The sequence below is a fragment of the Hirundo rustica genome, chromosome 14 (genome assembly GCF_015227805.2).
Source record: "Hirundo rustica isolate bHirRus1 chromosome 14, bHirRus1.pri.v3, whole genome shotgun sequence".
Classification (NCBI taxonomy): Eukaryota; Metazoa; Chordata; class Aves; order Passeriformes; family Hirundinidae; genus Hirundo; species Hirundo rustica.
Window position 1 is genome coordinate 15,389,106 of NC_053463.1, and position 27,644 is coordinate 15,416,749.

Below are 27,644 nucleotides of genomic sequence, written 5' to 3' on the forward strand. Positions count from 1 at the left end.
ACTGCAGCAATAAAACGAATTTGGTCGGCCTCAAGTGTCCAAACACATGACAACAGATTTTGTGGATGAGTGTTCAATCAACTTTAGGAGATCCCAAGGGTAACCTGTGCTGTGTCCTGGGGAGAGGGATAACCCTGCCACGCTGAACCACAAACACCCTGTAATTACCCAGCCACACCAAAGCACAGCCACCAGCCTGTAATTCAGTGGGCAGCAGTTACCCTGTCGCTGAATGGAAGCTGCAGAATGTCTGTGGAATTCAAAATGCTGCCAAATATTGGTTTGGGGAGCAGATGAGTGAGAGGTGGAGGAGGAAGCAGGAATTTAGGTAAAATAAAGAAGTAAGTTTACAATTATTTTTTTATGCTGCAGTCACAGCAGTATAAGTGAGGTGAACAGAGAAGGTAAAATTCAGATCGAGACCTTCCCAGAAGAGCTTGAAGTGGTACATTCATCCCTCTGCTGACCAGGACACTTCACCTCAGCGTGAGGAGACAGGTTCCAGAGGCCACCCATCATAAGCTGACCCATCAGAAGGGTCACTTCTACCTCACCCGATAAACCCACACTGCTCCACGACAGCTTGGCCAGCAGCCCTGGAGCCAGTTCGTGTGCTGCTGTGGGAAGAGGCTGAAGACAAAGCTGCTCTCCCAAGGGATACCTGGAAATCCTGCTCTGTGTGCCTGAGCAGACCTGTAGGAAGGCTCCAGCTGCGAATTAAAATCCAATTTGTAAAGAAACCAAGGATTAAATGTGGGGTAAAAATGGAGGATATGCTAGATGGCGTTGCATATGAATGTCAGCTCTGTTTGAGGGTGTTTACAGGCAGGCTACAGCCTGCAATTTTAATTGGATCACAAAGTAGAAGATGAAAATATTTCACTAAGCAAGATGGATGGTATGACATTTGTCCTCCAGATTGGTGATGATTATTTGTGGAGATGAATAAACAGCAAAGTTAAGATGAAGTTTCAGTTTCAACAGGCAAGAGGGAAGCATAAATATAAAACTTTATCCCAATTTGCTAAATTGTTCCATAAATCACAAGTGGAAAGAATCCAAATGTGCAGACTTAGGAAACGCATAAATGTTCCTGCTGACCACGTTTAACTTTCAGGATCTCAGCTGCACCAGGACTGAAGTAGCTGCCAACATGTTTTACAAAACCTTTACAACCGGCCAGCCCAAAGCTTGACAAGTTATTAGTAAACCTCCAGGAGGATTTAACAAAGACCTTAAAAGTTGCTTGTAGAAGAGAGAAAATAGAGGTAGATCTTGATCTGATGTAGAATTGGCAGCTGTGAGATATAGGTGCCAGCACAGCTTTGAAAAAAAGAGTTTCTTAGAAGGAAGGATGATTTTGGACATGGTTCTGTTTCCTGGGAAGAGCTGCAAGCCACAGATGTGTCTGTGGAGCTGGGCTCAGGAGGCAGCTCTACACTGGGTGAGCTTCCAGCACCCAGCAGCTCTCAGAAAGAATCCCTGACCTTTTTGGATATTGCTGCACTCTTCACCCAGGTGCACCAGCAGAGGGGAAAATGTGGCTCTGTGGCTCTGCAGGTACCTGTGCCACAGGAGCCACCTGACAGCTCCTCCCACCAGTTTGTCTGTGGAGACACAGAGTCATGAGGACCTTGATGTCAAAAAATGCTTTAGTAAGAGGATTTAATGACTCATCAGCCACGAAAATAACTCTCTGTTCTCATCTGCCAGGGCATTCCTCAGTTTCATACAGAATTGCAGACGATCACTGTCCCCTCTGTTCGCTGCCATTAATTCTCTGCGGTTTCATTTCAGCCAATTTAAATGTTGTTTTAATGTCCCTCTGTAAGGCTTTCTTCTCACAGGTTAGTTAAAGCCTAAAGAAAATGATCTCCTAAGCTCGATCCATCAGCCTTATTTGTGGCCAGAGTCGGGACAGACTGGGGGTTCTCTGAGCTGCCCCACTAATGCAATTCCCAGTGAGTTTCTCTGCACCAATCTGGTAGAAAATAGCAACAGTGTGAGTGTGATGTGGAAAAAACCCATCTTTAACATTTTCTCTTCCTTTTGAAGCCATGGTGTATATATCCAGAAGGGCTGGCAGTAGGCACCTGCTCATATGGTTGGAACAGCAACATAAAGGAACATCACAATGCATAGGAGAAAACCTGTCTAAATACACCTGATTTTCGTCTTAATGACTGCAGTGGTCTAGCAGGTGTTTTGGGCAATCAGAGAAAAATAAATATCCAGAGCTACCTGCCAAAGAGATAAATACAGCCTGAACTCCTGGAGAACATGGGGAGTTTTACCAGAGCGAAATGTGAATAAGGGTTTAAACCAGACAGGTAGGGAGCTGCTCCCAAAAGGAGGACACACATCTGGCACGATGCTGGGATGTTGCACCATGTCCATCTGTGACCCAAATTCAGCAAAATATCTGCCATATCTTTTCAGAACAGCACCTTTAATTTAGCTCAGTCTGCAGAGACTCTGCCTCAGCCCTGGGATATACCTACTAAAAGTCATTTTCAGATTTAATATGCGTATTAAAGAATCAGGAGGATCCAGCCTAGGCCTAAAAACTTGAAATACCCCAAATACATTTAAAACAACACCAATATAGGTGTCCTTATTTAAGTGTCTGTCAAATGTTGGCAGTGTTCTCAAAATATGAATCAGGACAGAGCTATTTTATTTCCAGTGGAAATGCCTGAACCTCATTTAATCTGTTTCAGCTTTTGACCTGTCAGAACCCATATGGGATGAAGCTTTGAGTGAATTAATGAACATCAGCAACTTCTACTGTGCCCTAATTATTGATCAAAGGAGAAGGTAAGCATTTGCAGGGTCCACACTTGAGTGAAATGCTTTTCCTACTCAGAAAAACAGCAAGTTCAGTGCAAGCTTTCCCTCCGTGCTGCTGCTATCTATATTACCCAACTGTGACCTGAAAGTGAAAACAGCTATAAACACGTATGAATCATCTTCTTATATGAATTTTATCCAAGTTCAGACAGGTAGCCTGGATTGTTAATCTGTTTTTACCTTACTATGCTGTGGTTAAAGCAGACTTGAGGTAAGGAAATGTACACGTGTCAGTTTTAAAGCTGGCATTGTTTTTCTAACATGGGAACAAAATCGAAACAAATCTCAGTCCCATAAAAAGCTGGATTCTGCAAGTTGGGGGAAAAAAAACACACGCTGTTTATTCCTGCCATTAATGCTCTCAAAAGGCATTTTCCGGACATAAAACTCATTTTCACCCCTGTTTTGGTTTTGCAACACGGCAGCAATAATGTTTAAGCCTGTTGGACACCACCTCATGAAACATGCTACAAATCAGCTCCATGGGGTGAGCATCCCACTGCCGGCTGCAGCCAGGGCCCTGACACCCAGGGCTTCCAACAGGGAAGGAAACCCTTCAGCATCAGGTGAAAGACCAAAATAGAACCTTTGGGGCTGTCATTTTGCTTGGATGTTGGAGTCTGGGAGGATAAATCAATGGAGGTTTCAGCTTCGGCAGCCAATTTGGAACAAAAGGCAATGTAAAAACATTGAGCCGTCCCAAGGGCCCCACAAAGTCCATTTGCATCTTGTCTGTATGCTCCATGCAAGGGAGTCTAATTCCAGCACTTGCCAGCTATTAGCACGTGCTAATGAGGCTCCTGTAATTGCCAGTTCAGGGTGAGGACGGCAGGATTCCTCACAGAGCAGTGGGAGAGGGGTTCTGGCAATCAAGGAGCCACGGTGAAGAGGCGTTTCTCCTCTGGTTACCACTAATTAAAGCCTCTTTCTTGGCTCTTGATAAGAAGCCCCTTTTTAAACCCACCATTTGTGGTGGGTCCAAGCAGCCAGCGTGGAGGCAGGATGGGCTTCAGGGACAGCCACAGAAGGGAGGTCAGAGGTTTCCTGTGCTGTAACTGCATCTCCTTCCAGGTCAGTCCTTACCCACACCAGGATTCCACCGATGCTGGGACACTGACTGAATAGGGACCCAGAAAAATTATCGACCTTGACCACAAGGAGCTAGTTATGTCTACAAGTGAGACCTGTAGGAACTGGAAGCCAGAAGCTGGGAAGCACTAAGTGCAAAGGCTTTAGGGTGTTTACACCCTCTGCATGTATTAAAGGATGGGTCACTGTAGTTAGGCTCAATCCCATGTGCAAACTGTCCACCCACCTAGGAGAGACAGGAACACCTCTGTGACCAGGAGGGACACAGTCTGATGCCCATTTGGCAGGTTTATCCTGCATGGCAGTGAGGCTGGGAAGCCCTGGGGCAGTGGCAGCCCCCAGTGTGACCTCTGTGCCACAGACCGTGAGGTGATTTCATTACAATCACACCCTCGCTGTGATTTCCTCCTTTGGTCCACAGAGACTCACACTGCCCTCACAGGAGTGGTGGGAAGATGCACATCTCCTGTCCTGCACAGCACAGGGGGAATGCCTAAATCCTGCCCTGCACAGCACAGGAAAATGTACATCTGTCCTGCACAGCACAGGGGAAATGCCCAAATCCTGCCCTGCACAGCACAGTCCATGTCAGACCAGCAGTGCTGGCAGGCCCAGCTCCACACACAGCACAGGCTCATCTCACACAGCACACCCACCACATAAACTCGTGCCTCGTTTGCGTTTTGCCTGAAAAGAGCAAGCAGCATTCAGTTCAATCAGAAATGAAAGCAGAGCCCGTTGTAACAAACGGGGAGATGACGAGCCCCGGTTCTCCTCTTGGACACGATCACAGCTCCTCTTAGCACCAAGCAGAGCTGGGAGCGCACAAGACAGGAAGAGGGCTCTTGGAGAACAGAAGAACCTGCTTTAAGGACATGACACAGAGCTACAACAACAAGGAGAGAGAGAAGTAGAAAGAGACATACTGGAGAAGCTGACCATTGCGAAATGCTGACACCGGTCTCCTGTGAATTCGATCGGACACCTACCGGAAGAGAGAAAACCAGAAAGAGAGAAACAAGATAGCAAAATGACACCCAAACAGGCTGAACTGAGGCCCCTTCTGATCCCTTCCAGGGGTCCTATCTGTCTGCTTTCAGCCTTCACCCTTACCTGCAGCCCTAAGCCCTACCCAAAGCTGACACCAAGAGCCGTCCCTGACTAGACCACTCTACATCCACCGCTGTGCCCGGGAGGTTTTAAGTAGTGTGGTGCATTTTTTGTCTTCAAACATACTTTGCTTAGGATCTGGCATGTACAATCGCAAAGGCAGTTTCTCCAAACATCTCTGTCCGAAGAATCCATTTGGACATCTGGAGGGGAAAAGGGGAGAAATCACAGAACATGTCTGGCACAGTTCTTGAGGCTAAGGTCAGAAATAAAAAGTGCATTGTGATGAATGGAAAAAATAAAGGCTTTACATGCGTATTCACTCTTTGCTTTAACCAGGCACCGGCAACATCAGTGTTCCAGCTCTGATTTAGGCCTGGGTCTTCAAACAGGCAGCCAAACCCCTCCTGCTATGTCCTGCTCTGCCTGCCTCCTTCTTTCTCACCTGCTAGAAGCACCAGCTGGCAGGAAGACTGAGATGGGCTGGATGCTACTTTCAGAGACTCCGTGGAGCTGCTCTGTAGACTGGCAAGAGGCACCAAAAGCAGTGAGCAGCTGCTCAGGCGACAGCGAGCACTGGGTGTGGAAAGCATCTCCCCGTGATGACCCCAGAAGTACCCACGGGGCGTTCACAGGGTGGTTAGAGAGAAAGCACGTGCAGAGTCTCTGTGTTAACAGAGAGGAAGGGACAGAGGAGGAAGCTGAAGAGGGTCTCACATGCTGTCCAAACCGAGGCTCTCTCAGGCTGTCCTGGCTTAGGTCACCTGGTGGGCTGAGATGTGCCAGCTCATGGGCACCAGCTACACACCCATGTGATGCTCAGGTGGCAGGGAAGGTGCCCTGCAGCCAAGGGCCACCAGGCATTGGCACCAGCCCAGGAGCAGCTCCCCAGAGCAGTCCCCGGCTGAGCCAGGTTTGGGGAGCACAGGGCTGTGGGCAGGGGTGCAGCAGGAGCTGCAGAACTACCCAGGGTGAGCAGCACCTGCACCCTCTGCACTGTCACCCAGTGCAGCTGCAGGTGAGCCTGGGAAGCGATGGGAGCCCAGCCTGGCATGGTCAAACACTTCTCCCCCAGGCACTTGCCTACCTCCTTCACTTCACCTTTTTCCTTCTGGATATTCCTTGGGTAGTCCTGCACGGTATCCCTAGTTTCTTGAAGTCCCAGCTCTTACCTCCCAGTCCCACAACTCCCTCCCTTCTCAAGAGATCTCTCTTTCCTCTGAGCTTAAGTGGCCTTTATAGCACTGTATCTGTTTTCCAACATTTTGTGAGCAGAGCTGCGGGCTCTACACCTGGTACACGCCAGACCTTCCTCACCCTCAGATGTCACCCACGAGATCTAAATGTCCCACAATGACCTGCAAGTGGTCAACAAAGAAGGGACTGAAAGACACCTCAGATGAATCAGAGGCCAAGTCTGATGTCAGTGGCTCAGCTCCTGGCCAGGCTACTGCAAAGGACAGCGAGAGGCTGGAGCAGCCACAGCACAGTGACAGGCAACTGCTCCCAACCTCTGCATCTGGTGGGGTGGGTTGGGGTGGGGCAGGTCCAGGTCCAGGTCCAGGTCCAGGTCCAGGTCCAGGTCCAGGTCCAGGTCCAGGTCCAGGTCCAGGTTCCATGCAGAAAACCTTGATATTTAGTAGTTGCACTTCATCATGGACATACACTGACCTGGCTTTGGCACTTTATTTCTTGCTGGATTTCACTGCGGTTCAGGTAGGCCTGGGCTGTGCAGGAAAAACCTGCTGCGCCCTCACTGCCCATGACCAAATGTGGGTCAGCATCTGTGTTTTTGGGACCTGTGCTCACACCTCTAAGTGGGAGTAGGTTGGGCTATTTGTGCACCCCAAACTGCTCATGGAGAATTTAGGACACGGCTCTGCATGAGGCTGCACTCAGCTCTCCAGTCATGCACTTCAGATTCTCAGTATCCAAGTCCCTTCTGAAACTGAAAATTGCCTGATCAGGCAAATATCTTTGAAAAATTGGTGCTTTTTTCTCATTCTTGGACATTCGTCTTGGGGCACAGGAAAGGGAGATGTACCAGCCGTACCGAGCCAGCCCCCAAGGAAAGCTCAGCCCAAGGGGTGACCACCAGACATGGGGCCTGGTGACCTTCCCTGCAATGAAGCAGAGGAGCTGGTGCTGGGAAGTGAAGAAAATGCCCTGTTGTCAGTCAAAAAACAGAAACCTGAGGCACTGGTGGCAGAGACTCACAAGGACAGCCCCAGGGAAGCAGGACTGGAGAAACATTTCAGAGATTGCACTGGGGTTTGAGCAAGGAATACAAAAGAGAAGGTGTCTTCCCAATCTTTTTTTGAAGTTTATTCATCACCTCTGACAGAGTCAGGAACTTAGTCACAGAGTCTTCAAGGGAATCCAGTTTAGCTTGCGACGTGCTTCCCGTCTGTCTGGGACCTGAGATTCCCTGGACCTTGGGAGAACACCAAAGGGCCTCAAGGGTGCTGCTGAATGAAGCAATTGTCCCACCCACCCCAAAAAGGGGTGTTTTGTCAGAAAGGAGCTAAAACTATCTCAGATGCGTATCTTCAAGAAGTCAGCCAAGGCTGGAACTCCAGTGTGACCAAGGCTGCATGCCATTAAGGAAAGACCAAAAAATTATGGGAAAACTGGCGGAAGGAAATAAAAGCCCAGAGAAAGAAATTGGTAAGAAGTGAAAAAGTAAAACAAAAAGGTGTCAAAGAAGCTTTGATGCCATGACAGCTACCATATAGCCCATCTTCAGATCTCTGCAGTCAGCCAAGCGTGGGTGGGGAGAAGAGCTCTCAAGACAGAAGGCAGTAGACAACTGCCTTCTCTGTGTCTAGGACAGCTCAGGTTTTTCATCTTTAGTTACTCAGTAATTCAGCACTGGGAGAAGTGACAGAAAGAAAGCCCTGCTGCACAACAGCACCTTCTGTCACCTCTCAAGCTTGTGTACAAGCTGTCAAGACACAATGTGCCACCCCTGCATACCTGGGTTCCGGCTCATAAGCAAGGCTGCAGGCAGAAGCAGTGACCAGAAGACCTTTCAGAGCATGCAGTGCTTTTGGTTCCTTTTTTTAAAAAATTTGTCTCTAACTTCTAAATTGCCAAAGATAATTTCTTATTTATTACTGTGGCCCCAAATGTGACTTCAAGGAAAGAAATTCTTAGAGTGCTTGGCACATGGGTCCCAGTCTGGACAGGAAGAGCAGCGGAGATCATCCCTTCCGCATTAAAATCTGCTGCCTGTGGTGAGGGAAGCTCTTCTGCTGTGAGGGATGTACCTGAAAGTCAAGGCTCATTGAAGCTGAGAGCTGTGAGCTGGATGATCATGGCATCCTTCTTCCTGCACATTTGACTCAAGAGGTTCTGGCTGGCTGTCCCAGCAAAACCAAATCCCTCCTTCTTCAGAAAACTCTTGCAGGGCCTTCACAGACGGTGGACTTTCCTGCAAATATCACCTTTGGACTTTATGGTGCGCTCACAGAGGCACAATGGATTTCTCCCCAAAGGCCAAGGGAAGTGGACAAGGGTGTGTCTGTAGGAATGGTCCTGGGGAAGGACAAGGCTGCACCAACCTCTGGTAGACAGCGCTTTGTTCCCTCTCTAGCCCAAGTGGAGACTCCCAAAACTGCCCTTGGTTAAACTCCATCTCTCTGTGTCTAATTGCTGCCTCTGGAAATTACTTGCAAATTGATAAAACTGGTCAGCGATTTTTCTGTCCAGACTCTGTTTTCTATTATTGCTGGAAAACATCCCATTCTTTTAGTTTTGACCTCAAGATTTTATTTTTTTTTTTAATAACCCCATTTTGAAAACATCTGCAATATTCTGCTCTTGGGTTCAGGATGAATTGCAGTGAGGTATTTACATGGTAACAAAAATGCAGTAAGATGATCACTCAAATAAAGCACCTCAAAAAGTAGAAACCAAAATAGTTTGAATGACTCATTTCTATGATGTCTGCTGGGCACTTATTTCTGAAAATTGAGGATCTTCGACATTTTTCCCTGCATCAGGGCAGGGCAATAGTTATTGTTAATTATTATTTGTTACTTTTAGTTGATTATCATAGTCTTCCTGCTGGAAGCAAAACTTTTTCTGACCAGCTGTTGCTCTAAATATTGCAAGGGTAGGCACATCTCCTTTGCACCCCCAGATCTTAATAAGAATATGCCAAATTCGTAGCTCTCATAAATCAATCCATGCTACAGAAAAATGTGAATGAGCAGGTGCTTCAAAATAACGTGATAAAGACAAGCCATAGCAGAAGGACACAATGCACTGAAGTAAGCAAATGGAAAAAAAATGTTTCAAGCATGTCGCTTTTTTTGTGGGAAGGCTGAAAAAGAAGACAGTTCTGTCATTGTCCCCTGACCAGTCCCAGATGATCGGGCTCTGGAGAGCCGCAAAAGGCTGGACTGCACAAAATCACTGATGGGAAGAAGAGAAAGCAACCAGGATAAATGCCAAGGCCTTCTCCAGAGCAGCTAATCAAGGCATGTTTGCTGCAGAGTGGAGCCCAGGCCTCAGGGACATCCACTGCTGGGCTCAGTGACGACAGCGGCGCGGCTGCGGCCGCAGGATCCGCGTCACTGCCTTCACTGAGCCTTTGCTGTTGCAGGAGCAGCTTCCACACTCTGATGGGCCTCGAGGGTCTGATACAGTCACAGTGCACTGAGCAGGAGGCACAGACGGGCCACTTGAACCTGAAAAGGTACCTGATCTCACCACCCAAGATAAACAGCATGCAAACCCCAAGGAGCGAGTCCTGGCTGGTTCGGGGGATTTGGAACAGGATGTGGAGATTTTCACCCCTAGCTCTTCGTTTCCAAGGACGTTGCAACACCTCCCCACAGGACTGCTCGTGCACCCGTGGCACAGTGACGTCCCTGCGGCTGTGCGACGAGCAGCTGGCGCTGACCAAACGCCACTGGGAGGGGTGGAACAGCTCCGGATGCCGCAGGGCAGCTGAGCAAACAGTGCTGCCAGGAGCACCACGGCCATCCAGGATCCCCGTGACATCCACACCTTTGGATGGTGCTCTGGGAAAGCACGGGAGCTGGCAGTGCGGCCAACCCTTCAGAATGATCTTTCTCTTTCCTGGCAAAATCTGCAGGAAACAATACGCTTGGAGGAGGTGAACATGAGATTTTAAAAATTGGTGACTTGGATTCATCAATTAATTTTAAAACGATCTGATCTTTTCTCCTTTTGCTTTGTTTTGCTTTGTTTTGCTTTTTATTCTCTCCTTGACTTCCACTTTTTGCCTGAGGTGCTCCAGGCCTCAGACCTGCCCCCCTCACATAAGGCAGAGCTGTCACCCCAAACCAGGAGAGTCTGTTTGTCTGTCAGCATTTATAAATCCTCCAGCCCGATTCTCGTGAGCACCAGTGGTCCAACATGATGTGGGGGTTTCTCTCTGTAATATTCTTTAAGTCTTCTGATCCCACGCAAGATCCTGGCCCAGGGCAGATCACTTTGATTCCACTGACCACACAAAAAGAGATGTGAAGAGTGTTTCAGTGAACAGAGAAGGCTCTGCAGTGATGAGACCTGATTTGCTTGCTTTGTTTGGCTGGGAAGACCCCAACTGTTCCTAATGCATGCCAAGACCTAACTGGGAAGAAAAGCATTTCTGCTCTCTGGATAGCACAGCCCTGTGGGGCACCCAGCAATAAAAGAATGGAGCAGCCTCCAAGTGCTCTGAGTGGTGCCAAGGACTCACCAGGCTCCAGGATGGAGGCAGATCCAAGAGCAGAGGCTGCCAGTCATCCCAACACTCTGTTTGACTGGACACAACAGGCCAGGCACCACTGCTGTGTGTCCCAGCCCAGATCAAGGCCTGGAGACTTGCTTGTGTGCATCCCCTTTGTGGCACCTCGATGTGCTCTCCTCAAACCTGTCACTGCCCTGGAGTCCAGCTCCTAAGGCCTCTCTGAGCAAAATGATCTGGAGAAAGGTCGAGAAATTCTTCCTGTCCAGAGCCTGGGGCTTTTCAATTGACAAGGGCTGCTGAGTCAGTTCTGTCTGTGTGTGGCTCTGTCATTTCCCAGGTTTATGCAGAAAATTTTCGGAATATTTGAGGTAGGTCCCGCTTCTCCCATCTAACTTCCAGGTGGTTTTTTGCAGGGTCAGGATAACAGCACAGATTGCTTTACGTTCAGGCTTCCTTTGACACTAGCATGTGCAGAATTTACTTGAAATTAAGGACAAAATTATGGAAGGACGCAATCCAGAAAGACACAATTTCTGGAACAGATCCAAGCCCATTCTGGGCTCTTCCTCAGTGAAGAAAATGTTTTGTCCAAGGTCTGTCTGAAGTGTATTAAAAAGGGAGGGAGGAAGTGGGGTTACAAGCAAATACTTTGTTCCTCAGGATTTAAAAGACCAGGAGGAACATGTTTCTGGGAAGACTGTTATAAAATAATAATAAAAAGCCAGCTGCCAATTTAGGCAATATTTGTTGCAAATCGAGCGTGAACCACATCAGCAGAAGAAATTATTTGAGAACTCATCTGCTGTTTTTGGTCCAGACTGCCAGGGGGAACATCTACAGGAAGGATTTCCTGTGCTTCTGGAGAGCCGCAGGAACAGAACCCACTCCAAGAAGCTGATCTCAGGATGGCGGCAGGCAGTGCACGGGAACACTCTGGTGCTGGAAAAGCTGGTAACATCACATGGGTGCTGGGGCAGGTAGAATCCCCTGAGCATTCAGTGAGGGAGGGCTGCAAGCTGGCACAGGGGGGCAGATGATCCCCCCAAGGCCCTGCTGACTCTGACTGGAAGAGTGACATGGAAACAGCACATGGACACGTGTTGCTCCTGGCTGGAGCTGCTCACGAGGCTCTTGTTGACCTCCAAAGCATTTGAAGAGGTTGTGAGCAGAACCTGCTGATCTCTTCCATGCTCCTGGCCCGGTGAGGCTGGAGGGCCAAGGCTGCTGTTGCAGAGATCAGAAATGAACTTTGAAGCCTGTATCTCTGCCTCCTCTCCTTTGTCCTCCTGTGTCTTTCACAAACCACAACAGCAGATCTCCTGCCTTGGTGCAACGAGGAAGGTGTGGAACATATCAGTTCTTTGTTTGCAGGCAAAAGGTGAAGGCTCTTTATTCATCAGCATCTTCCCCAAAAATCACCCTTGTCATTGGGAGAGCCATTTTATGGGCAACACTCCTCAGTTCAAATGTGTCTGCATTCCTCAATAACTATTATCCTCTAGAATCCAGAAACCCTAAATTTACACCTCTTCAAAAGCCAGGTTTTCTTATCTTCAGTCTGAGATTTAATGACAAGAACACCCAAGGAGGATGAACATCCAGAGATCTGCTCAAGCAGTAAGATCAGAGGTGACTGTGCTGTGTGGAGGACACTCGGGTCCCCTGGGCTTCTGTGAACATGGAGCCACCTTTCCTGGCAGATGAGCAGTGACAGTGCAGACCCTGCCAGCACCTCCTTCTGGGTAACACTTTCCTGCCCTTCCACACTCGCCTGCTCAGCTCCCATCTGGTTTTCGCAGTTGGTACCTTGGAGCTCATCAGAAAAGGATATCCTTTTACTGTCTGCAAAGTGAGGAATCCAGGCTTTCAAATGATATGAAATAATTAGGTCTGCTCGGTGTGGCACATAAAATCTTAATGGAATCCATCACTGAGCGTTCCCTCTGTTCATCAGCTGTCAGAGCAGCCTGGTTGGAAGGTAGGGTGGAATTACTTTGGTTAAAACAATCTATCTTCTGAAGATGTTTGACAACTACCACAGTATTCTTCGTTAGGAAAATTGATTCTTATGTATGCTGGGAGTTTAGGTAACCCTTGTTGTAATTCGAAATTGATGCCATTTGCATCTTGATCTGGTTTTAAGTTCTTCCCAAAAGAAACAGCCTTGAAATCAATGCTTCTGCCATGACCACATTGCTTACAGACAGAAATGTTGTTCCAGACACTCCTCCACACTTCAAGGGTTCAGCCCTTCCCAGAATGGAAAGACTGGAATTCCCGGTGCTTCCTGGGCTACAGCTACCCCAGAATGGTGGCTGTGACTTTAACCATCATATGGGGCTTCCTCACGTTTCCTGTGGGGAGCACTGACAGGGTGAGCCCACGGTGCCACCAAGAAGCCAAGGGCAGTGACAACTACACTAAAGCACTGGGCTGTGCTGGACAAGGGCTGCTCCCACTCCATGCACATGGGAAACGTGGAAGCCACAGCCCCTGCTTTGTGTCCTACCCAGGTCTTTCTGTGTCCAAGGGGAAAGTCTGGGAGAACTGGGAGATGCTCCTTCCACCACAGCTGGAAGCGAGGGCACAAGAGCTCAGCAGGGTACATTTCCACGTGGCCTTTTCTGCTGCTCCCTGCCAAAACAAAGGAGTGCTGGGAGAAGGGAGGAGCTGTGCTCAGTGTGATCCAGCCCGCAGGCTTTTCACGAGGGGCGAGGGTTGAGTTCAGGGGGATCCTCTGAGGCCTGAGGTACCTGATGAGCATCACATCCTGCACGGCTGCTGGGCTGGCATCCACAGATGTAAACACCTTTGTAAATACCAGTGTGTCTCCACTGAGAGGTCTCTGGGTTCTGAAGGGAGAAAATTGTCAGCTCTGGGCTTCTCCAAGCTGGGCAGCAATGCCTGGTGAGCTCAGAGGAGGGTTCCACCTGCTCAGTGAATGCACGCCCAGGGCACCACCTCCTGCTCACTGTGCAGGAGCCCAGGGCAGCTACAGGTGAGCTCTGGGTGCCTGCATCTCCAGCAATCAGACTGCACAACTTATCCACGGGCACTGTCAGGCTTGGGGGGTGAGGTGTGAGCTGCTGTTGGGCTTTCTGGCTCTGAACCAGGGGTGAAAAAGTCTCACATCCCATTCCACATCCCTCAGGCTGTGCAGCCCCACTTCAAACTCTTCAAAGCTCATTTTAAGGATAAACTTAGTACACATCTCTGGTTTTCCTTTCAGGTTTGAAGGGGGGAAACAAACATCCCACAGTGGCCACAAAGCTGCACAGAGAGGGGAACAGCTGGGAGTTAACCCTGGGCCAGGAGATACAGGAGAGCAAGGTCGCAGCAAGGGACCCCTCCGGTCACAGGGGAGGGAGGAGGCTGTGCCCTGGCAAGGTCCCCCTGACGGGAGGATGGGATGTGTCAGCTCAGGGAGAGCAAAAGGGACCCAAATTCCCCCGAAGCTGCAGAGGAGAAAGGGGAGAAAGGGAAAAGAAACAGCCAGGACAAACATATTCTTAGAGGGAGAAAAGCCAGGAAAAGTGAACACTGACACGCACACAAAAAAGGAAAACACGAATCCTTGCCTCCCCACCCCTGCCCCTCTAGTGCCCCTTTCTGAACCTGCACAGCTCAAACTGCAATTGCCAGGAGAATTTCAGAGCTCCCCCCACTCTGGCAGTTGCACAAAGGTCTCCTCTCCCTCAGCCAAGAAATTTCCATATTGACACAAGAACTCCACTCACTTACTTGCACGACAGCTGATTAATCCCCTCGATGTAGTAGCACACCCCTCCATTGACACAATAGGACTTGGCTGTTTCGTTGCATTTTCTGGCATGCCCGGACCAGGAGGAGAGAGTTGTGGTTACTGCAGGGAAAACAAAAACACACACAAAAAAGGATATATTGTTATTTCCTCTGTTGGGCAATTCTGCTTTCCTTAGATGATTTCCTACGAGTTCATTTGCCAAAGTAAAATCCCCAGAGCTACAAACCTTAGCCTGTGCCTTCAGACCCACCTTCAGGTCCCAGGGCTGCAGCTTGACCCTTCCTTTCCCAGCAGAAGGGGCCAAGTGAGTGAGCAGTTGAAGACTCATCTTCCTCTCAGCAGCCAGCATGTAGTACAAGATCACTTTTTTGGCAAACTGTAGGGAAGTGCCCCTTTCCCCCTGTCCTTGTGCCTCCCTCGTGCTGGGAATGCTGTGCCAGCAGGCAAGCAGGGGGTCAGGAAGAAGGGGAGCTGCAGAGTCACAGAGTCACAGCAACGTGCTGCTGAGGCCTGAGCACATCAGGACACGGGACCCAGACCCAGAGGTGCTGCAGGGGGCTCTGCAGTGCTCCATACCTCTGCCAGTTGGGTTTCCTGAGCCAGGAGCAGGTCTGGCACAAGCAAGGACAGCTCCAGCTGTCCCTCCCCTTTCCTGAGCACTCCCCTGTCCTGCCCCACCGGACCCAGCAGAGTCATCCGGACCCAGCTCGTGCTCTGAGGGAGGCAGCAGGACTCAAGTTTCCTGGGATACAGGTGCTCTTCCAAATCTAAACTTCTTTCCAGAGAAAAGCTTTACAGTCCTGTAAGCTACGAGAAAACCTGAAGGCAGTCTGCAGAATTCCGCTGTAGTCCCTGTCTCTGAGAGACTCTGATAAGCTTACAGCCCAAAGCAGAGGCTCCAAAGGTAAAACAAAGGCTTCCAGGGAGGAAAAAAATCAGTTTCTAGGGCACTGATACAGGTGACAGAAGGTGAGCAGCTCTGAGGAACACAGACCCATCCCCAGATAAGTCTAAGCAGCGCTGGGCACTAAAAAGCATGGATTTTTTACAGCTGAATACTTAAACTCATTAAAAATATTTCCCTTTCCTGGACTACCCACCTTGCTCAGACCCTATCACAGTTACACCTCCAGCAGTGTGGCCACGTTGCAGCACATTTTATGCTGCAGTCAAGGCTTCTGAGGAGATGCTCTCTTCCATCCTGTTTTCCAAAGCATGAAGGAGCCTCGTGGAGAGGTTAGTGACAGCGGCACTGAAGCTGAACTCCTCACTGACACGGGATTGGAGGAGGAAATCTTGAACCAGAGCCAGGCAGGAGCCAGGCAGAGCCACAGGAGGAGCAGCAGGGCAAGCCACAGCCTGTCCTGGAGGGAGCTAGGTCTGCTCCCCACTCCTCTGTGCCCATCCCACCTCTGCAGCCAGAGCCCAGGGCTGCATTCCCAGCTGCAGCCCAGCACCTGCTGGGAACCTCTGTGCTCCCAGCACCTTGTGCAGCCCCTCACATGTGGGTGGTGCTTGGCACACGAGCAGCCAACTCAAGTTTGTTCTGGCTCTCACGCTTTTGGGGTCCGTGCCTCTCTGAAGGAGGAGATTCCCCAGGCTGTGCCCAGCTGGAGCAGCCCACGCTGTTACCTGTGCTGGGCTCAGGGCAGGGCCAAGCTCCCTGCTCACTTTGCTTGAGCCCATGTGCTGTCCCATCCATTGTCTTCCATTCCCAGAAGGAAGTGGATGCCTCCCACTGCCCGACAGGCCGGGGCTGTGCACGGAGCAGAGCTGTTTCCACACTTTGCCTTGAATAACCATTGCCTCCGGCTCCGTCTTTTCACACTTATCCAGGGCACAGCAAGTTGTCCCAAAGTGCTCTGCTAACGAGACGTGGAAAACACTCCAGCAGAGACCCAAAATGCTCACAGCCCTGGGACAGCAGCTGCTCCCCGGGGCCACGTCCTGCCAGCCAGCTGGGAGCCAAATGTGGACAGCAGTGTGCACACACTGGAGTGTTGGAGAGCAGGATGGCTTGACCAAGCCTCCAGTGAAGCTCTTCCAAAAATCTGAATCCCACACTTCTGCAGGAAATTCAACACTCCCTCCCAGTTAAGATTAATGGTAACTAAAAGCCAAAGCCATTGTGAGTCTGTGTAATTTATCTGGGGAATGCAGACTCATTATACAGACAAGACTTTATAATTTATACCTTTCCAAGATAGTAGCACATTTCTGCTCAGCAGAGGAGAGCTGTGGGTCTCTGATAAGTGTGGGTGTCTGCAAGCTGGATCAGGGAGCACCGAAACTTCATCAACCGAAGGGCTGGTGCAAATCGAAAGGCATGTGGATGAAGAACAAGCACAGGCTGCGGGGAGCTGTCACTCCTGCAACCATGCAATGCACCACTTGGTAGCAAGCAAAATGATCCATCTGGCAAAGTCTCACATCATAAACCCGACAGGGAATGATTCTGGAGCAAGCCTTGCCTCAGCAAGAGAGGGGCAGAGGGGGAGAACTGAAATCAGAGCCCAGAAACCTCCCCATAGGAAACACCCCAGAGAAGAAGATACCCAACCCATCCAGAAAGGTGGATGGGAAGATGCAGTGCTGCGTGAGGTGACACCAGGGAGGATTACAGTGCTCATCAGCCAGAGATTGCATGGGAACCTCATCCCAGAGGAACAGTTTTGTCCCTTTTAAACAGGTAAAGGAGAGCTTGAGGTGATTGAGGCTTGGGCATGTTGGGCACTTCTCGGGGAGAGCTGTCAGTGGAGCTGTGCCTGTCCGGAGAACACATGGCTGATCACCTCTACTAGAAGCATCTTGCTAATACCACTATCCTTTAAACACTGTTTCCTGCAAGTACCTTGCCTTTTATGCCAAAGAAGCACCAAGTGTTTTAAACCTGAATCATAGAATCATATTACTACAGTCCATTTGTCAGCACAGAGATGTGGCAAAGGCCACAGAATGAGGCAGTTCCCTGTTGGGAAGAGAGCATCAGGAAATGAGGCCATTTTACCCTGGTCAAGCCAAAGCCCTGCCTTGCCCCCAACAGCGGCAAAGCTTAAAAAAGATCAGCACAAGCAAGCAGCGATAATCTTCCTCAGGCCATCCAGGATGGGCAGCTCTGGGAAAACCCATGGCAGCCACAGCGATGTCACCTTTAGTGGCCTTTGTTGGATTCTTCTGCAACATGTTTAGTTGCTGTTTGAATAATTTGATCTTGTAGCACCCACAATATTTGTGACAAGAGCTCCAGTGCTATGCACACAGCATGCAAGGCCACATCTCCATTTAATTATTTTAATTTGCCCTTCCCTGGTTCTCGTATTAGAAAAAAACCTAGCCATTATCCCCCCTTGTTTCCCCTGTGCGACCTGTGGCATTACAGACACAGCCAGCATCTCCTTCCCTAGCTGAGAAGCAATCTTCCTTTTTTATTCTTCTTTGGGTCATCCCTGGTTCTGTTTTTCTCTTTGGAAATAGTGAGACCATATTGCACACATGGTATTTATGGGATATTTATTCCACTCATAGGCATTCCTAATGTTTCTTGTGAGGTTTGAGGTACTGAATACAGATCTTTCTCTCTTATAACCCTGAAATCTCACTGCTGTGTGGTAACACGCAGTCTAGAACTTTCCAAGGTGCCTGATCACCCTGGGATGTTGCTGCAGCTGGGGCTTCACGTTCCTGAAAGCAACTATTTAGGGAGCAAGGATGGAGAGACCAGCCAAGCTCTAGTGGGAGGACAAAGGGAAGCAAAATGTCTCACTTTGACAATGTTGAGTGTGCCTGGGCCGAAGCGTGGCCCTCTGACCCCCTGTGGCTGCAGAACACACACAAGCTCCTCAAAGCAGGATGCCAAAAGAGATTTCAGTGGGTTTCCACCAGACTAGTGGGATAATTCCCAGCTTCACAAGTTACTTTGTGTTTAGCTCTATTCTTCATCAGCCTGGGCCACTGCAAACTCTTTAACAACCACATGCCTGGTCCAGATTCATCTGGGATGTTGGGTGTTGGTAAATGAACCTCACACACAGTTTATTTACAGCCATGCAGGTACTTTCACCTCTGTGCCAAGCGCTACACAGCTGTGCCTGGTGATCCCGAAATTACTTCCCACAGCTAATTTCACATTAACTGCAGTACAACACCAGGCAAACTTTACCCCCCGTGGGCCGGTGTGGCAGAACAAGTCCTCCATTCAGCCTCCAACACAACTCCATCTATCCCAAATGACTCGGAAAGTGAAAAAATTGCTGAGATGAGCGGAGAACTGAATAAGCAAGGGAGCAGTTTTGGGTGGCAGCAGGGTGGAACAGGACTCATGAAGGCAGTGGGACGTGATGAGGGGGTGGTGCAGTAACACCGGTCATGCACCAAGAACCTCCCCAGGTACTTCAGCAAGTTAAAGCAGAAAACCTCATGCAGGGGTGTGCATGAGGCAAACAAGTGGTGACATCTTGTCTAGACCAGTGGTAATAAGCGAGGTGCCCCCGAGACGCACAGTGGCACACTGGTCAGAAAGCCCCTGCAGGGTGAGAGGAGGGCTGGGTCAGCTCACCCATCAGCAGGTCAGACCTCCAGCTGGTCTTCAGCCCCAGGACTGAGAACAAAGCAAGACGGAGGGAGGAGGAGGTGAGGACAAGGAAGAGAGGGGAATAAGGAGGTGAGGAAAAGAGTGAAGTAAGGCGGTGAGGACAGGGAAAGGAGAGCTGCCTCTTGATGATGTGTCTGTGAATGATCTGCAGCCACGTTTTATTGTTGCGGCCCCAGCCAGTGAGGACAGAGCAGCATAAACACGAGGGATTCAGAGCACTGGAGTCATTCAGAGAATCTGTTTTCCACCACACGCCTCAGTAATTCTGGACTATCATCAATGACAGGGCAGCAGAGAAGAGAGCCAGGGGCAGTGACTCTGCCAGGTGGACTTCCCTTCACACAACCCAGCTACGCAGAAAGGCCATTAATGATTGTGCAGGGATTCTTACGCAACTCCTGCCATGCGCGTCATTTAACCTTTGCAGGCAGCTCACCAGCCCCTTCTCAGAAGTCTGGTGAAATACTCCCCCTGCAAAGAGTTAATTAATGCAGCCTGGACTATAAATTATAGTTAATTTTTCACGAACTACAGCTACTGTCGAGGAGGGCAGGGAGACGGCGATGGTTTCGCCACTCCTTTCCTTCTTTATAAATAACTTTGGCTGGTGGGTTCATAGAGTACAGACACTTTATTCTCTCAATATTTAGACATTCAGTTAGACAGATGAACTCAGCTGGTTGGGGAGTGTATACAGATTGCCTGCTCTGTATATGCCTCATGTACTTACTGATAAAACACAGAATGGCTGAGGTTCCTCTCAAAAGAGTTCATCCAACTGCTTGTTAGAAGAACACGGAGAAGGTGTCTGGCCAAGATATTCCTTGGTCGCAGCGCTGCAATCCTGGTGCGAGCCACACTAAATCCATGATTTACACAGATTAATACACCGAGGGGCTGGCGATCCTCTGCATTCCCTCTGTGGCAGATTTCTGTATGTGTGATACGACACCTCCCCTCGCAGTAAACCTGAGCAGAGTCTGGATGCTCCCTGTTGTTATCTGTACATAAAATCAGAAGGGCCTGTGCACACTGGGGCTTGCCTGACAGCAGACTGGGGACTCTAGAGTTCATAAAAATTCTGCTGCTGTGTGTTTATTCATTTGGAAATGACCAAATATTTACCCCCCGCATTTTATTGAAATACATCCTGCTGGAATCATGTTTCCAGTTCCCGAGGGGATCGTTAGGATCAATAGCTGCAGACTAGGAGTTCATCCCAAGTCACAAATACCAGACTGCAAGGCACTCATCTTGGAGCATCCGATGCTGCTGGTCAAAACAGCGCAGGTTGCATCCCCCACCTCTCCCATCTGCACTGTTCAGGGGTTTCACTAAGAAACAAGTTTAAAGGTTTCTGAGCACTCAGGGGCTGCCTGTTTTCCATGGGACAGGCACTTATTGCAGGGGCAAAGTCCTGTGTTCTTGTCAAGCTTCTAGCTGCTCCTCTGGAATGATCTCTGCAGCTTTTATGAGGGAGCCCTTCCTATGCTCTTCTCTACCACCGGGGTCTGAAAATGCACATGACAGCAGCGCAGCGTTTCGTTTTCCCAAATCCCCATCATCAATTGTAATAGCAGCAACATGATACTTCAATGAGGGGATTTGTTCAGCAACCTAAAAATCCTTTCACAGAGCCAATGCCAGCGTGAAAGCTTCACAGGCAGGGCAGCTGAAGCCCAAGAAGTGAAGCAACACACCAGGATCCCAGGATGGAGCCAGAAGAGCAGATCCCCTGGTCCAGAGCCCAGTTCTGAAGTCTGGGCTCAGCCTCAGTGCTCCCAGGGGACATCAGCTCCCACCCCGCGCTTCATCCTGCCCCTCTTTGCCTTTAGAGTCACTGCCTGTCCTTACACCACACCTCCAGCGGCAGATGTGTGACTACTTAAAAAATACAGAGAGTGCAAAATGGGCAATGAGCAGGGTCTGGCAGCTGCCAGGCACCGCACAGCTCTCTGCAGGCTGGCAGTGAGATCACCACACTCACCTCAAGGTTCCGTGCCTGCGTGCGTGCAGGTTCCGCTCAGTTACAACCACACCTCCAGCAGCGGGGTTTAAATTCGTCTGAGCAAAGACCACGCCAGGACTTATATTATAGTCTAATATTGAAAAGTGCCCTGTTCACATGTCAGGACTTGTCTGCTCTGCCCATGCTCTGGGCTGGCTGGACACCCTTCAGCTCAAACCCCGAGCGCCCTGCAGCACTGGTGGCTCCAGGAGAGCTCAGGGGGCTCAGGCTGGAGGGGTGCCCTGGGGTGACTTTGTGATGCTTGTATCCCCAGCTGTCTGCTCTGTTTGTGCTGGATAGTGTGTTCTGCACCTTTCAGACGGCTTCCAACAGCGAGGTGGGGAGAGAAGTGTGCAGTTTGTTTTCAGAAACTGCTCTCACTCCTCCACATTCTGCCCCTGGACTGTGCTGTCTGCAGCACGGACAGACAGCGGGACAGAGATCTCCTGTGCTTTTAGTTAGTCTTAGCTAGCTGAGGCAGAGAAGTTCCTTGGACTGTTTTTCTATTTTCTTGGGACTGTTTAAACCTGCTCTGGGCTGAAAACCCAGAAGAGCACCAGTATCTCATGCCTGCACCCAACGGGGCCTGGACCTTGGCATTTTCCAGTACTGGAGGTACTGACAAGAGTCTGAGCGAGCTGAGCTACCCACAGCAAGGACTCTCTCAGTTTTGCCATCTCTCTTCAGAACAGCGAGAGGTTTTGTTGTTTCCTGCTATTCATTTTTTGTACTTGTGGGCACTTTGCTTCTTGAATAAACATTTTTTTCCACTTTTCTCTAAGGAGATTTCCCCCCCCAGTTGGGGGAATGGCCATTTGGGTTTGCTTTTCCAGACGGATCCCATTCAGAAGTTTCCTCCCAAATTTGCCCTAAACCAGGACAAGGGACCCAGGGACTGACAAGCCAACCCACAAGCAGGTCACCCAGTCAAGGCCAGGCCAGACTGGATGGGAGAGCAGGTTTGGAGGGGTTGGATGAGCCATAACCACGTGGCACGTGTTCCTGTGGGCTGTGTAACTCACAACCACGGCCACTGCAATCAGCAAGTCCATCAGGCCGAGCTCACCTGGCAGAGATGAAGTGAGGAGAACATTTCCAACAGCCAGCCACACTAGGCATCAGGGAAGGGATTGAACTGGAGAGGGATTGCCTCAATGAGTCTACACCAATGAGGCTAAAAACAGTGCAATGATATCACCAGGATGACAGCCATGAAATCTGTGTACCCACACTGGTGTGTGGAGAGTTAGACTCAACTGGAGAAAAAAGGACTCTTTCAGCTACCTTCCCACAAGGGTCTCTAGAGGGACTCCAGGGAGGGTTTGTTATCCCCAACAGATGAAATAAAGGCCCCAAAACTAAACCCAGAGAGCCCAGCTTTCATTCAGGTGCTTCGTACTACCCCCCAGTCCTCTTGCTCCCAGCTCAACTCAGCACTGCCTGTTCCATTTCACCTTCTCCTGTGACCCCGAGGCTCTCTCTGCTGCAGAGCACCCTCAGCCAAGGGCACTGACAGCCCACAGAGGCTGATAAAGCCCTCACCCTGCTACAGAGTGAGCAAGGAGCATGAGCAGGGTGCAGGTGAGCAGCTGCAGTGATCCACACGCTGGTTTGGAGCACCTGCCCACCACTGGCACATCCTCCTGTACCCTGACAGTATCCAAACCACGCTTCCTCCACCTGGCCTGCATTCTCTCCTTACCCTCAGGGCTTCACCAGCTGGTTGAAGTCAAGGGAAGGAACTAGAGAACTCAACAGCAGAAAACAAACACAAGGGATTACCTGACCTTCTCAGAGATTTCAAACATTATCTTACCTTTTTAAAATTAAACTTTGAGAGGGTTTTACTATTTCTGTCCTGCATAAACATTCCATCTCAGAATGCTCTCCAGATTTCTCTGGCCCTTCTTCCATTTCTGCTTCCCTCAGAATGCTCCCAAATGTCAGCACTGGTTTGCCCATCCTGTTTGCCCAACATGTCCATAGCCACAGACTCCTGATCCTTGTTCAGCTGCCTCACTCTGCACTGTGACAGGATCACGTTACCATTCTGAGCTCTCTGGATGTTGAAATGAGCATAAAGGACCTTTCTCTCTCCATCGGGGCACACAATCAAGTTACCACATCCCTGCAAGTTCCTGCCTGTGAGCTGAGCCACTGTGGCCACCCGATGGCACAACCTGAGCCCGTGACAAGCACAAAACAAAGGGTCCTTTCTAACACGTTTTCACCATGAATGAGGCTACTGCACCACCAATGAAGCTGAGTGGAACCTCATGCTATTCACATACCGGGTACCGGGGGCATCAGTATTTAAAATCCAGCAAGTGATTTACAAGATTTCAGTGGAACAACAAGAGTAGGAACAACCTTCAGGTGATTCTGAATACAGATACTGAAAAGAAATGCAAGATTTTTACAAGAATGAGATACTTGTCTGCTCTCCAGATCATCCCACCTCATATCTCCATCACCTCCCCATATGCTGTATGCACGTGCAATTCTGTGATACAACATCTATCACCATAAAAACCAGAGAGACTCTTGAGTTATTCCGATTCAGCCCTTGGGAGATATTGCAAAAAAAGGGATGTGAAGGAAAAAGCGAGTTACAACTTTAACTCTGGGGTCCTTGCCATCTCTTCCCATCATTAGGAAAAAAAACCAACCAAACAAACAAAAAAACAACAACAGGGGAAAACAACAACAACAACAACAACAACAAAAAACCTAACAGTGATGATGCCCCCACAGAGGAAGGAAGTTTTCCAAGAGGGGAAAATTCTGTGTTTCCTTTCTGAGATTTGGCTGTTAAGAAAATAGTAGTTATCTAATATGATGCTAATAAGGAGCATGGATTTCTTCTGGTGGAAACAAAGGAAAAATCCTGGGGAAAGGTGGTGTGGCCATGGCATTAACGATGCTGTATCTCAGCTTGGTGTCTCCAGTGCGCTGCAAGGCTAAGCACTAAACAAGAGCACATTTTAAGTGCAGTTTACTAATCAGAAAAGCTTTTAAAGAATACCTGGCCAGTGCCTGCTGTGGCTACAATCAGATTTCTTTTAAAATCATGAAAGGCTGAACTTTCAAAGGAGGAAACATCCTCATAAAATCTGCAGAGCAGAATTGCCAACAGCGAGGCACAGCCAGCTGTGCTCCCAGCTCTGGGCATCTGCAGCTGGGATGGAAACACAGCACGGATCCCCAAATCCCTGCCTGGTCCTGGCTCCCCAAGGTTTTTGCCAGGATCTTGGTGGGCCCTCACTGGGGAGAGACTCTCTGACACAGACATAACACCCTCCACCAGAAATTGCTGAGCCAACGTCCAGGCACCGGGATTCTAATGTACACTTGTATCCCTGCCTTGATTTTTATTGCTCTGTGCCCATTTTCTACTGCTTTTGGGACAACTGAATGGGAGGGAATGCTGAAAAGAATTTCAGCCACATTAAATCAAATTAAGCATTTGGGGAAATCTGTTCTTGCTTTCTGCAGACTCAGAAAAAAATGGGATGGCAGGGCACGGATGGATTTTCTGCAGTTTTCTTATTATTTTTGCTTAGAAGACTCATATCTTTTTTTTCTTGTACTTCCTACAGCCTGTTTTGCTTTTATAAACTATCCTCAAAAAAAAAAAAAAAAAAAAACCACACCAACAAACCCCCCCCAAACAAATCCAAATACATAAACAAAACAATAACAAACAAAATAATAAACAAAGGTCGTAACAAGAACGCCTTGCAAGTGTCAATAACTCCACGTACTGAAAGAGCTGGGAATGCTTAAACTTCAGTTGCAATTTTAAGTAGCATGTTCTTCAAGCTGCCATTGCAATAGTTATCAAATTCTCCCTCTCCAAGATAGACAACAGCAATATAAATCAGATTTTTTAAAAAGATCTAGGGAAAGAAAGATCAGTGGCTTTGGGAAAAATCAGACAGAAGGAGCGATTAAAGAAGATTCCAGGAGGCAATAAAGCATTTATGCAAAATGACTCATAATAGCAAACAAATTAGGGGAAAGCAGCTGTATGGGGGAGTGGGGGAGAGGTACTTACACTCTTCTTCCATAACAACTATTTTAGTTTCTGAGGCTGGTAAGACTTGTGGTGCTTTCGTTGTTCCTGGGGAAATTAAGGTAAGAAAGTAGTGAACAAAATATCTCTTTTGAGCCGGGCAGGGTGGGCTTAGCTACTGTGGGGAGGAGCAGAGGGGCAGGTGCTGCTGGGGGGCACAGGCTGGGGCTGCCAAGGTGTTAGTGCTGGTTTAGGGCAGGGGATTGGGGTGACAGAGGCAGGACAAGGAGTGTCCCTGCAGGGGATGGCACAGGGCACGGTCTCCCCTCGCTGTGAAGGGCCTCGTGTCACCAGAAAGAGGCTCAGAAAGGGCTCAGGGTTCACCTGGCAGGAGATGAGCCAAACCGTGGGAGGTTTTCTTAGCCCTGATGGCCACAAGAGTGCAAAGGTGGGATGGCAGGAGGTGACAGTGGGGAAAAGAGGGGCTTAAGGAAAGGTGGGATTTTCTGAAGAGCCTCCATCCCAGGGGTGGGTGAAGTTCTGCAGCACAAAATAATGCTCGTACAAGAGGTGGAGGAACATGAAACAGATGAAGTCAGGGCCATGGGCAATAGGGGAGACAAGCACAGGTAGGGATTTCCTCTTTTTAACCAGGATTCTGGGAACCCAAATGCCCACAGACACTGGGAACCCCAGTGCCACAGAAGTCCCTCACACCCTCTGGACGCACAAAGGAGAAAGCCCCAGGAGCCTGGGCTGGGGGTGCACTGCCTGCCAGAGACAGCGGTGGGACCACTACAAATATCTAGAAGCAGAAGGATTTTTTTTGTATAACTTGATTTTTTTCTGCAGAGTTTGATAAGGGGCAGGGCAGTGGAGGAGATGCCTGGAAGTTTTCTGAGGAAAAAAAAGAATCAGAAACAGTCACATCTCACCTGTGCCCTCGTGGCCATGTGATATCAACATTAGACTATTCAATAAAGAGAACTGGGAAATTGGACATTTTTCCGAGAAAGCATCTCATTTACTTCAAAGTCATAAAAATCTGCAATACGGAAGCACAGTATATTTTGACTAAGTCCAGAGGCATTTCCTCAGAAATTAACACCCTCACAAAGTTTCTCAATGCAAAAGCATTTATTTCTGAGCTGGGGGTTTTGTGGAAATACTAGAGTAGAGGAATTGTAGAGGAGGGATGAGGTGAGGGTTTGGCTGATGGGCATTTTCTAAGTACCAAGGGGTCCCTGCCCTGCAGCCACTCTCCTTCTAAAGATGTGGTGGTTTTGGGGACTTGCAGCAGATCTCTATGGCTGAAAAGGTGCTTTTATAAAACTGAAAAGTGGTATTGAAATAGAGCAAAGAGCACTTTGCAATGGAAGCCACAGCAGGATCCGTTCTAAGGAGCCTGTGGAAGAGGGACCAGGGGACAGCACACATGTGGATTCAGATGCCCTGGGGAGTTTTCTACTGAAAGATATCTCAGAAGAAAGGAGCTTGCAGAATTGAGGAAAGCTTGCAAGACCCCAGGAAGGCCCAGCAGTAAGGGGAGAGGAATACTCCAGGAAGGCTCGTGCCTGCATAGTGGGGAAGGCTGCTTAACTCTGGGTAGCTCCAGGGGAAAGAGGGAAAAAGAGAGCATGGGGGTAACAGGGCCAAAAAAGCCTCCAGTGATGACCATCCCCTGGGCTGCCCTTGCAGGGGGCTGCAGTGGCCCTGCTGTCCTGGCAGGTGGTCGGCAAACAGCAGCAAGGTGTGCGTGCAGCTCAGCAGCAAGCCAAGGGCAGAGTGCCAGCTGAGGGCACGGATTCACCCAGGCAGGGAATCCACCGGATTCACAGAGAGAGCTTCGTGTGCCTTTCATGTTTTTCAGATCTCGACACATTTCTGGGCAGCCCAGCTGCGAGCCCACGGCCGCTGTGAGTGGTCCTGGCCCCACAGTGTGACCCTGCAGAGGGAGAACCGACCCCTGGCATGTGCCAGACGTGCATTTACCCGGGGTGCAGGTCAGAGCCCGGCAGCAGGCACGGCTCAACCACACTCCTCCGCTTGTGAGAGAGGTGCTGCTGGTGGGGAAGGGGCAGCAGAGGGGCAGACGGGGCTCTGGTGGCTGCACACGGGGGAGGGAGGTTGCACAAGCAGCTCCCATGGAACAGGAGCGGTTTATGTGGCGTGGGACAGCCAGAGCGTGAGCCAGGGGAAAGGAAAGGAGAACACTGCCTCGGTTTCTGACTTGGGTCGCCTTTCCTATGGCAATCAGAATTAAACCCAGCAGAGCAGCAGGGCTGAGTTCGCAGACACGGAGGATGAAGGCAGGGAGCACGGGAAGCCTTCCTCCGGACTCTGCCAGCGCCGGGATTGAAGAGGCAGGAGAACCGAGGGGAGCCTGTGTGACGCTGCAGCCTCACGGAACAAAAGATTCAGGATGGCAAACACGCTGAGGTTGAGAGAGAAAATACTGCCAGGAAGCAGCAGGAGAGAGCTACCTTCCCTCACGCTGGGATAAGGCCGGTGAGA

At 49.5% G+C, this 27,644-nt stretch overlaps 1 protein-coding gene across 1 annotated transcript in view; it reads right to left on the bottom strand.

The window, feature by feature from the left end:
- The window catches only part of NRG2 (neuregulin 2), a 152,747-nt gene that overhangs the window by 14,374 nt on the left and 110,729 nt on the right, over positions 1 to 27,644 (bottom strand). The window contains exons 4-6 of the mRNA XM_040078567.1: positions 25,173 to 25,238; positions 14,495 to 14,615; positions 4,866 to 4,924 (exon numbers count right to left, since the gene is read on the bottom strand). Of these exons, the coding sequence (XP_039934501.1) occupies positions 4,866 to 4,924; positions 14,495 to 14,615; positions 25,173 to 25,238 (246 nt within the window). The remainder of the gene's footprint in view (positions 1 to 4,865; positions 4,925 to 14,494; positions 14,616 to 25,172; positions 25,239 to 27,644) is intronic.